Below are 11,369 nucleotides of genomic sequence, written 5' to 3'. Positions count from 1 at the left end.
TCACACTTTGCACTGTACATTTATTATTATTATTATTATAATTATTATTTTTTAACTCGTGTTACCTCCAGACAGACGCACGGACGCCTGCCGACGCGAGCTCTAGCGAAACCCCCCGGAATTCTAAAGGAAAAAAGAAAAACCAAAAATCCTAAAAAAAAAAAAAAAAATCGGAAATAGGGAGATATTTTATTCATTTCCATCCTTTTCTCTCCTTTGTTTTGGGAACTCCACTCTCTGCAGGATTTTAAGAGGTTGTTTTTGATTGTTTTGTTGTAAATAGCTTCTATTTTATTCTCTTAAAAAAAAAAATCAATCTTTTAACATGCAAATTATATATATTAGTCTTCATCAGGGAAAATGGGAGCTTGGAAAAAAGTTGGAATCTCCTTTCTCCTCTCCTTATCGGTGGTTGGGTCCAGCTCTGCTCCTGCCCCCACCGGCAAATCCTAATTTTTATTCCTCCCCCTGCATAAAACTACTGTTTAAAGCCACTTTGGGCTTATTTCCTCCAAAAATCAAGCAGGATCCAGAGGATGGGGATGCTCGGAGCTGCAGGACGCTCCGGAGCTCAAGGACAGCCCGAAGGACCTGAGCATTTCTTTTAAGCCTCACAATCTCAGGTTTTTGGTTTTTTTTTTCTTTTTTTACTATTTCCCCCCACCCAAAAAATAAAGAAAAAAAAAGAAAAAAAAAGAAATATTCACCCACATCTGCGTGAGACACAATCCAACCCGATACCGAAACGCCCTCACCCCCCTCGGTATCTCCGTTCTCAGGTTCCCACCTGGAGCACAGGGTTTTCCCCCTTCCCCAGGTGCCCCTGGAGGGGGGTCCAGGCTGGTCCCCCCCACCTTTATTTTTAATTTCACTCGGGGAAGAAGTGGCGATCTCAGGGGATTTGGGTTTTTTTTTTTCCAGCTTTTTTTTTTGTTGTTTTCAGCCTTTTTTTTTTTTTTTTTTTTTCTTTTTTGGGTTTTTTTTGTGCTGGAATCTCCCCTTGGTGGCTCCGTGGGGAGTGAGGGGGTCTTGGTGGCTCCATGGAGCCTTTTTTTTGGGGGGGGCCTGGGAGGGTCCGTCCAGCTCCTGCTGCTGTTGGGGTCCAGCCCAGCTCCCCATAAGGAGAAATTCCAAGGGGGAATTTTCATGCCCAGGGCAGGCTTAGATTTTCTTAGTGATTTTTGCATTGTACAGTCACTATTTTGGGTTGTTTTGGGTTTGGTTTTTTTTTATTTTATTATTATTTTCCCTCCCTTCCTTTCCCTGCCCCTCCCTTTGTTCTTATTTTTGAGAGCGGGTGACTTTCCACTTTATTTTTCTTTTTTTGCATATCGATTTAAAAATAATAAAAAAGAGCCTAAATCAGTTTTTTTTAAGGGGGGGTTTGGAAAGAAAATTAAACTAAAGGAGCGGCCCCAGCTGCAGCCGCCCCCCTCCCCCCAGCGTTGCATATCTTAACTCAGGTAAAAAAGGAAAATGAAAAAAGAAAAAAACCACAAAAGACAAAAAAAAAAGGAATAAAAAAATAAACCACATTCTACCTCTGAGCGCGGCGGCCTCGGGCGCACCCGGGGCCCCGGTGAAAGATTTCAGTTTTGCAAAACATTCAGGTATTGAGACTTTTTGATTATTATTAAAAAAAAAAAAAGTAAAAATTAAAAAAAAAAAAGAGAAAATAAACTTAAAAAACACTGAAAGTTTACATTTTATAATAACATTATTATACAGATTGTATTTAAACGTCAGAATATTTAAGACAATTGTAACCCTGTAAAGTGAAGAAATATTAAAAAAAAAAAAAAAAAAAAAAGTAGTTGTGTTGTTTGGGGTTTTTTGTCCTCACAGGGCTGTGGGGTTTCCATAGGATTTCCTGTGGGACATGAATGGATTTATAGGGTGATGATAGGATTATAAGATGTGCATGGGGTCCCCATAGGGCCGTGGGGTGTCCAAAGGCAGGGTGCTCATGGGGTTCCCCCATAACTATGGGGTGCCTGTAGGATTGTGGGGTGTCCATAGGATTGGGAGGTACCCAAGGCACCCTTAGTTTTGTGGGGTGCTCATGGGGTTCTCACAAAGCTATGGGGTGCCTATAGGATTGTGGGGTGTCCGTGTCATATCTATAGGGTTAAGGGGTATCCATAGGGTGCCCACAAGGCTCTGGGGTGTCCATAGGATTGGGAGGTGTCCAGAGCACCCTTAGTTTTGTGGGGCACACATGGGGTCCCCACAAAGCTCTGGGATGTCCAGAGCGTCCCCATAGGACTATGGGGTATCTATAGGGTTAAGGGGTATCCATAGAGTGCCCACAAGGCTCTGGGGTGTCCATAGGATTGGGAGATATCTGAATTATCCTTAGTTTTGTGGGGTGCTCATGGGGTCCCCACAAGGCTCTGGGATATCCAGAGGGTCCCCACAGGGCTGTGGGGGTCTCCCCTGGTTATGGGGTATCCATAGGGTGCCCACAAACCTGTGGGGTGTCTATAGGATTAGGAAAACCCTTAGTTTTGTGAGGAGCTAATGGAGTCCCCACAAAGCTCTGGGATGTCCAGAGGGTCCCCAAAGGGCTGTGGGGGTCCCCATGGTTATGGGGTATCCACAGGGCCCCCACAACCCTGTGGGGTGTCCATGGTGTCCCCCGTGGCGCACCCGCCGTTCGGGGTCACCCATCCAGCCCCGAGCGGGGCGGGCCCTGCTGAGCTTCCTGCCGCGCGCGCAGCTCCGCCCCGCGCGGCCGCGGCGGCGCCGCTGCTGATTGGCCGGGGGCCGGGCGGCCGCGGCGGCGCCGCTGCTGATTGGCCGGGGCCGGGCGGGGAGGCGGTGCCGCCGCCGCTGATTGGCCGGGGCCGGGCGGGGAGGCGGCGCTCTGGCCGCGGCCGCGCTCTCTGTGGCCCTGGCGGACCGCGAAGATGGCGGCGCCCATGGAGGTGGCGCTGGTGTCGGACGCGGCGGGGCCGCTGTGCAACTGCTCGGTCTGGGAGCTGCACTCGGGCTCGGCCCTGCCCGGTTACCGCGGCGGCAACAGCGGCCCACGCGGGTTGGCGCTGCTGGGCGGCGAGCACCTGCTGGGGGCCCAGCTCGGCAAGAGCTACATCAACGTCTGGGAGCTCCAGAGGAAGGTACCGGCGCGGCGGGCGGGCCGCGGCTCGGGGGACGGCCCTGGCCTCACACGGGGGGACTCCGGGCCCTGTGGGGGATGTGACGGGGCCGCTCTCCCCGCGGACCCCCCGGCTCTGCGATGAGGAGCCCCTCCGTCTGCAGAGCCCCCCCAAATCCGTGTCAGACCTCCCCATGGCCCCTCTCTCCACAAAGACTCCCCATAGCCCCTCTTTGCGTGGAGACTCAGACACCTCCTCATGGCTCAATTCTCTGCAGAGACCCCCCATGGCCCCTCTCTGGACCCTCAGACCTCCCCTCCCTCCATTCCGACCCCACCACCACGGGCAGGTGCCCCCCATCCCTCTGTTCGCAGAGACCCCCCCTGCTCGCAGCCCCTTCCCCCGTGTGAGCCCTCGCTGTGCTCTGTCCGTGCCAGGACCAGCTGCAGCAGAAGATCATCTGTCCCGGGCCTGTGACCTGCCTGACAGCCTCTCCCAACGGGCTCTACATCCTGGCGGGCGTCGCCGAGAGCATCTACCTGTGGGAGGTACGGGGTGCTGGGGCCCTGCTCACTCAGGGGGTGTCCCCATCCCCCAAATGTCTGTGAATCCTGATCCTGAGGTGCCACAGCACGCAAAGGTTGTGCTGCCCACAACCCACTCGTTGAAGTAGGAGTGGGAGGAATTCAGGGAGAGGCTTCACTCTGCTTGCTTCTCCTCTTTCCAAGCATCTCTGATACCTCAGGGGTTGGGTATTGCTCCTACAAGGCAGCAGCACAGCACCTGGTTTGCCTTCAGTGATTCTTCCACATTTCAGCTGTGTGTTTGTGTGTGCCCAGGGTGCCAGCCTCTGCTCATTGTCCTGCTGGTTAATTACTGCTGGATTAATTTGGGATTATGCTGTGTTTCCAGCACACCAATGAGCAAATATAAGCAGTATCTTGTCCTGAGCCCTGGATTCAACTCCAGGATGCCTCACCTGGAGAGCTCCTCGTGCCAGGGGAGGTTTGAGCCTCATGGTGTGAGTGGCTCTACCTGAACCCATCAGGGTTTGTTTGTACCAATGTGCTTGTAGCTGGAAAAAAATCCCTGAGGCTGAGCTTGTAGTGGGATCTGCTGCCTGTGACGCTCCAAGCTGGGCCCTGCTCCAGCTCCTGTCACCCACAGATGTGTTCCAGAGCATGGCACTGTCCCTCTGGCACGTTGGAGAGGCTCCCTGGAAACCACCATGGAGCTGGAACCAGCCCCTAGGGCTGGGTTTGTGCTGTCTGTGAAACCCCTTGAATTGAGGTTTGGTTCGATTTTTTTTTTGTATAATTCAGACCATGGGAAGAAGCAGACTCTTCTTTTATTTGAAGCTTTTTCTCTTATTGGTTCCTCCCCATCTGCAGTGTTGCCTTTTAATAAGAAATGCTCCAGGCTTGGGTAATTTCTTGTCCACCCTAAAGCCTCTGCTGGCCCAGGACCACGAGCCACCCCTGGGGTGTCTTGCAGCTCTCAAAACCCCACTGCCACCTCCTGAGGACCTGTGGGAGGAGGGAAGAATCCACCAAAGTAATATGAATATTAAGAGTGACCAACAAGTCTTTATTGCACACTTGTGACTTGACCAGAGGAGCAGCTCTGGCATCACTGGGTTCCAGAGTTAATGTGCCAGCACCTCTTCCACTGCCTGAATTTCATCCTTGACGCCCTGCTGTCCTTCCCCTCACTCAGGTGTCCAACGGGAACCTCCTCGCCATCCTGAACCGACACTACCAGGACCTCACGTGCCTCTGCTTCACCGACGACAGCAGCCACTTCCTCTCAGGGGCCAAGGACTGCCTGGCCCTGGTGTGGAACCTCTACAAGTAAGGGGGGCTGGGGGCACAGGGATTTTGGAGCAGAGATCCCTCTGAGCCCACAGCTGTGTCTGTGCCCTCCTTGCGGGCGGGGAGCCTTTCCTTGGGGTCTCCCCTGGGCTTCTTGCGAACAGGCAAATGGTTCTGATTTCTTTCCTTGGGTGGCACAGAGGGAACTGTGCCCTTTACCCAGGGTCTTTGTCCCTTTGGGATCTCAGCCTCCGTATCTGTGTGCCATGGCTGCCAGCAGCTCCCGTGTCCCACCTGGCCCCTGCAGCCAGGAGAGGCATTCCCAGTGAGCTCAGAGCGTGGCCCAGCTCCCCAGGGGGCTCTGTCCTGGCTGACCTGCCTGTCTCTGCTCTCCCCACAGCGTGTTGCAGGCAGAGCCCTCCCAGATCCCTGACCCCCGGCACGTCTGGTCCCGGCACAGCCTCCCCATCACCGACCTGTGCTGCGGCTTCGGAGGGCCCCTGGCACGGGCTGCCACCGCCTCCCTCGACCAGACAGCCAAGGTGAGGCTCATTTCGGAGGTGCCAGACCCTGTGGGGTCACAGCCGGGCTCCTGCCATGTAGCAGGAAGCTGTCCCTGTCCCCAAGCTGTCCCCAAGCTTTGCCGAGTTGCAGTGGCTTAATTTCTTGGCTGTCTCTGCAATGACTCAGAGCTGCCAGACCTGGGCTCTGCCTCTCCAACAACAGCAGTTTCTCTGCACCTGCCCCCAGGCTGGACTGCTGCAGTCCCTGTTGTCCTGGGAATGTCGGGGTCAGCTCCTCCATTTTCCATTGCTGATGTCCACAGGGCGTGGAGCAGGTTGGAGTCTGTGGGGCAGGGGATGCCCTGGGGGCAGGATGGCCTCAGAGAGGGTTCAAAGCTGTTTTGAAGCTGCCTGGGAAACTTCTCTCCTGCTCACAGAGAAGGCTGATCCTGGATTCTGCCCTGGACTCAGTTTCCCAGCCACAGCCAGGAGGACATGCTGGTGTGGGATTCCAGGATGGCGCTGTTCCTCCAGTCCTGCCATTTACATTCTCACCCCTGATTCTCCTGTCCCCTCTCACTCCAGCTCTGGGAAATCTCGTCTGGGGAGCTCCTGCTTTCCGTGCTCTTCGACGTGGGGATCATGGCTGTGACTCTGGACCTCTCTGAGTACCACATGTTCTGCGGGGGCATGGACGGCTCCATCTTTCAGGTCGACCTCTGTGCCTGGGTGAGTGTGTGGGGCTGCAGGTGTCACCCCGAGCCACTGTCACCTCCCTGCTGGGACTGCTGTCACCTGCCAGGGCACGGGTTCCCCTGTGTCTCCTCTGCCCCCTCTAGACATGGTGATGAACCTGCTGGATTCAGCCTTCCTGAATTTTAACCCCTTTCTCTTCTTTCCTTCGTTTCTGCAGCCGGTTCAGAGAGACCGGACCTTCCAGACAGAGCGGGAGAACGGGAAGGTCTTTAAAGGGCACAGGTGAGGAACCAGACATACCTGCCAGCCACCATCTGCCCACCTCACCAGCTTCTGGCAGTCCTGGGGTCATCCTGAGTTTAAACATCCTCTTCCCCATTCCAGGAACCAGGTGACGTGTCTGTCAGTCTCCACAGATGGCAGCCTCCTGCTCTCGGGCTCTCATGATGAAACTGTCCGGCTGTGGGACATCCAGAGCAAGCAGTGCCTGAAGACGATGAATCACAAAGGTAGGAATGTCCTTATCTCCTGGATCCTCACTGCCAGAGGCCCAGTGTCTCACCTGTACTGCCCTGGGCACTCCAGGTGTGTTTTTGTCCCTCGCTTCACGCCCTGGGAAGGGCAGAGGCGTTGGAGGGAGCCTCGGTTGTCTGGAGCGGTGCCTGACCTTGCCCCGTGTGTTAACAACCCCCTGTGCACTGTCAGGAGTGAGTCATGGATTTCACCCTGTCGCTGAGGCCACACGGGATCCTCCTCCTTGTTTTCCCGAGGGAGCAGTCACCCCACATGCACCCCAGCTGTGTCTGGAGGGGAGACAGCTCTGTGACCCCGGCAGTAGTGCCCGTGAGCTCATGGGGCCTGAAGTGAATCCCATATGAGCAGCTGTCTGGGATTTCAGTCTGATGGCTCCAGCAAATTGCAGGAGCAGCAGTTGGGGATTTACCTCTCCTCTTGTTAACTCTGTTCCTCCCCCAGCTGTGGTGGTTTCTGTCCCCTGGTGCCGCAGTGACCAGTGGGGCTGCCTTGGGCATGGCTCAAACCCCTCCCAGAGGTGATGGTGGGGACAGCCAGTCCCTGTTCCTCTGTGGTGCTTGAGCTGCTGCCTCAGGGCAGTCTCTGGAAGCCAGGCTGCCTGCAGACCCTTTTCCTCTTCCCTTTGGCTGCCAAGCACCATCCCTAATTGGGACCTACTGCGGCGCCCATCCAGCCTGGCGCCGCTGGCACTAGAGGGTGAAAACAGACCAAATGGAGCTGTGAGTCATCCGAGGAGGGGGGGCTTTGGCTCTGAGCCGGGCACTGGAGTCCTCCCGAGGCTGCAGGGAGGAATGGACAGACCAAGCTCATCCCAGGAGGAGCAGGACCAGACTGACCCCGAGCTGTGGCTGCTCTGCAGTCTCTGCTGGCTCTCTGCTGGCTATGGGCAGGAATTTGGTTTCCCTGGCAGCTTTGGCACTGGTGTGACTGTGTGTGCTCAGGAATAGGCTGAGGGTCCAACACCCTCAAGCTGTGCCTTGGGTCTGGAGTCCCCCTGGGGCCCTGCAGCGTCCCAGTGTGGGGGAATCTGCTGCCCCAACCCAGCCCCCTCTCCGTGGATCCCTGTCCCCCCTTGGCCTCTCTGCGCTGAGGCGTGAGCCCCCCAGCAAGATCTGTCCCTGCTGCCCCTGCAGTACGTCCTGCTCCTTCTGCAAGGCAGAGGTGACAGGGCTCTGACACGGTGATGTGACAGCAGCCTCTGGCCCGGTGTCCTCAGCACAGCGCGGTCCCTCTGCCAGGCTCAGGGGTGGCTGGGGGCACACAGGACCCCCTGCCCTCCCCTCAGCACTGCTGCAAATAAATCCAAGGAGCTGGAGTGTGGCTCAGGGCCAGGCAAGCAGGCAGGGGGCTGTGTCACCAAGGGTGGCTTGTCCTTGGCAGGGGCAGAGCGGGTGGACTTTGGGAAGTCAGGCTGCTGCTCCTGGGTAATGAGCTGTGGCAGTGCTGGCGAGGCAGGGCTGCTCTTGGTCACTCTGTGTGGTTGGCACCACCCCAGGGTGAAGCAGGAGACCTGTGGGATGAGACTGGGAGCCAGTGCTGCCCCCAAATCCCTCCAGGCCTCAATTCCCATCCTGTCACAGGAGCTCCATCCTTGTCCCTGCAAACACAGCATGGCACAGACTATCCCCGAGGGCTCCCCTTGCAAGGCCATCCCGGGATGCTCTGGCTGCTGTGTGCTGCTGGCAGCTCTCTCTTGGAAGCTGAGTTGTTTCCCCCCAGCTGAGCCTGGTCTCCATGCCCAGGCTGGCCCAGGGTCACCCACTGCCTGCTGCCCCAGGCCTTGGGGCAAGGTGATCTGGTACAGGACCTGCATCTGCACTGGGGCCCCAGAGTGGCTGTGGGGGCTGTGTCCAGGTGGTGACCAGGTTTGGGGAGCTCTGGGTTCACTCCTTCAATTTTCTCCTCTTGAGCTGCTCCGTGAGCTGCCAGTGCAGTGGGAGTCTCACTGATGGGCACTTCTTCAGGAGCACAATCATCTGGTCTTTAAGGAGGGACTGAAGCCATCAGAGTTGGCCAGGAACAGCTCTGGGACCAGGCACTCAGCAGAGCTGCTGCTCTGCTGGTGGGACCCAGCCTTGAATCCTGGGAGCATCAGATTTAGGAGCAGGCTCTGATGGCAGAGCCCTCATCCATGTCAGAGCTGCTGTGTCTGGTTGCTCTGCAGAGACCAAAATCCTCCAGCAACACTGAGCCTCCCTAGGCCCCGCCATGTCCCCTCCCTCACCCTGCACCCTTCTCCACAGCACTGGCAGCCCCTTTTAGGGGCATGTGGACCATCTTCACTTTGCCTTTGGCCAGGGGAAGTTGATGGCTGGGCTGTGGCAGTGATGGCCGAGCTGCTCTGCCTGCTGGAGGGGGCTGGGGGCTGCTGTGCCTGACAGGGCGTGGGGGACAGCGGTGGGAGCTCACAGCGAGCAGGAGCTGGGAGGGGGCGGCAGCAGCCGTGGGTAAGCGCAGTAATTAATGCAGTGCAGTAATTAACGCGCTCATCAGCTCTGCCATGGATCGTGGCAGCACGGAGCTGCTGATGGATGGCAGCTCGGGGTGGGGGAGGCTGGGGAGAGCTGCTGGGGCGGGTGGAGAATCCTGGCCACTGCCTGTGCCAGGGTCCAGCCTGAGCTGTCCCCTCTGTCCCCCCACAGGTCCGGTGACAAACGCCTTCATCGTGCTGGCGCCTGCCAACATGTTCAACCCCGACGGGAAGCCCAGCGTGCCCCTGCCCAAGTTCAGCAGGCACCTGCACGGCACCGAGAGCAGCGACGAGCCGGGCGCCGAGGGGGTGACGCTGCGCCTGGGGCTGCACCAGCAGGTGCTGGGGGCAGTGGGCAGCTGGGGAGGGGACACACACGTCAGGGAGGGGTTGTGCTGGAGCAAAGCTTCTCCTCCAGCTGGTGAAACGCGTTCTGCTCCAGCTTCCTCCCCATCCTGGCTGCTGCAGTCATTTGTCCTCCCAGCCCCGTGCTGCAGCGTGATGGGCTGGCTCTGCTGTCCCACCATTTCCTTGGTCCTGGCGTGGCTGTCCCCAGGCAGATGGGTCGCACACCATCAGTGTCCTGCCCATCCCAGCCTCTCTGCCAGTGGTCCCAGAGCTGCTCCCCTCTGCCAGTGTCTGCTTCTGGGCGAGTGACAGTGACAGTCCTGCCAGAGCTGATGGATGAGCTCCCTGTTGGCTTGGTGGCAGCAGGCCAAGGGGCTGGTTGCCTGACAGAGGGGACAGCAGGATGGATCACCCAGTCCAGGGGCATGGGGAGAGGGTCTGTGTCTGCTCTACCAACCCCTCCATTCTGGTCCCTGCAGGAGCCTGGGCAGAGCTACCTGGAGAAGGCAGAGAGGATGTACTCGCAGATGTACTCGACGAGGGAAAAGGTGAGAGCTGCTCCCGGGCTGGGAATTGGGTACTGACCCCTTGAGGGGGATCCTTGTCTGACTAATGAGCAAGTTGGGACACGGGAACAGGGGAAAAGAGCTCTGAAATCTGCTGGTGATATGGGCAGGAGGGGCTGCACTTTGAGGAGAAAGAGGAGGGAGGGACCAAAGGGTTTGGTGTTTACTGCTGGGGAGGGAGCAGCAGCCTGTGCCTGTCAGAGCTGAGGCCCTGACACTTGTCTGTCGTGTTTCCGTGTCACAGAACCTGGTGGGAGACCAGGAGCACCTGACGATCCAGGTGAGCGAGCTGGAGGAGGAGGTGAGCAACCTCCGGAAAATCAACAAGGACCTCTTTGACTTCTCCACTCGCATCATCACCAAACCAGCCAAGTGAAGAGGCTCCCCCCGCCCTCGCACCCCTCCGCCTCTCCCTGTCCGGCTCCTGGGGAAGACCCGCCCGCCCTCGGGCACCGCCCAGCCGGCTGCAGCGCCCGGCTCACCTTCCCCTGCCCCGGCACACGCCGCCGCCTCCGCCTGCTCCGTGACACGGGACTGAGAGCGGCGCGGGGACCGCGAGGGGACAGCGCAGGGACAGCACACTCCGAGTCGGGGCCGCTGCAGGAGGAGCGTCGCCGGCTCCTGGGAGGGCTCAGGATGCAGCTCCTGCTCGTTCCCCGTTTCTTCCCCTGCCCCTTTTTATTTGTTTCTTTTCGTTACTTGACCCTGCAGTGCAGACAGAAAAGTGTTTTTTTCTCTCAATACCGGTTTGAGATTGGATTTTGGAGACCCCCTTCTGCCCACCCTGTCCTGGGGATTGCTGCTCAGTGCCACCGGACCCCACGCTCTGCACAGCAGAGTGGCTCCTGCTCCGGGGGTGCAGTGGGGGCTGCTGCGACACTTTGGGGGGTCCCTGGCCACCAGGGCTGAGGATGGGGCTCCTGCTCTGTCTAGCAGGTTGGAATCCCTGGACTTGGAGCACAGGTGGTAGTTTTGGGGCACAGGGTCACTCTTGGGAGGGGCAGGGGGACCAGCAAGGTGCTATTTCCAATCTCGTCAGTCAACAGTTTATATATATTTGGATCCAACGACTCTGTTTTCACGGTGTTTGGGGACTCAGCCTTTTGTATTGTCACAGCATGGCAGCGGGGGTTGTGGGTTTTGTTTAGGTTTATTTTTTACATAAAAGATTTGGTTTTTATAGTGAAAGATGCCCGAGTTGGTTTCTTTAACAACCCTTGCATGGCCACAGACCTTGACTACCTATCACTGCATCCCTGGGCTGCCCACTGGGAGTGGGAAAGTGCTTCCTTATCCCCAAACTGCCCAGTTGCCTTTGCCCCGAGGGTCCTTTCCTGTCCCTA

The 11,369-nt window shown here is 57.2% G+C and overlaps 1 protein-coding gene across 2 annotated transcripts; it reads left to right on the top strand.

Annotated features, from left to right (window-relative positions):
* The first annotated feature begins 2,851 nt into the window (after window positions 1–2,851).
* Window positions 2,852–11,214, top strand: WDR18 (WD repeat domain 18). 2 transcript variants are annotated; one of them, XM_030256961.4, is made up of 10 exons: window positions 2,854–3,119; window positions 3,536–3,646; window positions 4,815–4,948; window positions 5,310–5,451; window positions 5,998–6,141; window positions 6,326–6,390; window positions 6,493–6,617; window positions 9,285–9,451; window positions 9,940–10,008; window positions 10,271–11,214. In XM_030256961.4, exons 1-10 carry the CDS (start codon window positions 2,910–2,912, stop codon window positions 10,400–10,402), a joined length of 1,299 nt encoding a protein of 432 aa, XP_030112821.1. In that variant the 5' UTR covers window positions 2,854–2,909; the 3' UTR covers window positions 10,403–11,214. The 2 variants fall into 2 exon arrangements, with proteins under 2 accessions (XP_030112822.4, XP_030112821.1); XM_030256962.4 differs by lacking the exon at window positions 10,271–11,214 and having other exon boundaries at window positions 2,852–3,119; window positions 9,285–9,452; window positions 9,924–10,012.
* The last annotated feature ends 155 nt before the right edge of the window (window positions 11,215–11,369 follow it).

Source organism: Taeniopygia guttata, chromosome 28, assembly GCF_048771995.1.
Source record: "Taeniopygia guttata chromosome 28, bTaeGut7.mat, whole genome shotgun sequence".
NCBI lineage: Eukaryota > Metazoa > Chordata > Aves > Passeriformes > Estrildidae > Taeniopygia > Taeniopygia guttata.
The sequence above is the reverse complement of the archived record's forward strand: the minus strand, read 5'-3'. Positions and strand labels throughout refer to the sequence as shown.

What these genes read in the sequence shown, in the direction of transcription:
- WDR18 (XM_030256961.4), top strand. Translation starts at nt 2,910, where the DNA reads ATGGCGGCGCCCATGGAGGTGGCGCTGGTGTCGGACGCGGCGGGGCCG. An exon ending in AGGTCGACCTCTGTGCCTGG is followed by an intron (nt 6,142 to 6,325) that starts GTGAGTGTGTGG and finishes TCGTTTCTGCAG; the next exon opens with CCGGTTCAGAGAGACCGGAC. An exon ending in AAGGTCTTTAAAGGGCACAG is followed by an intron (nt 6,391 to 6,492) that starts GTGAGGAACCAG and finishes TCCCCATTCCAG; the next exon opens with GAACCAGGTGACGTGTCTGT.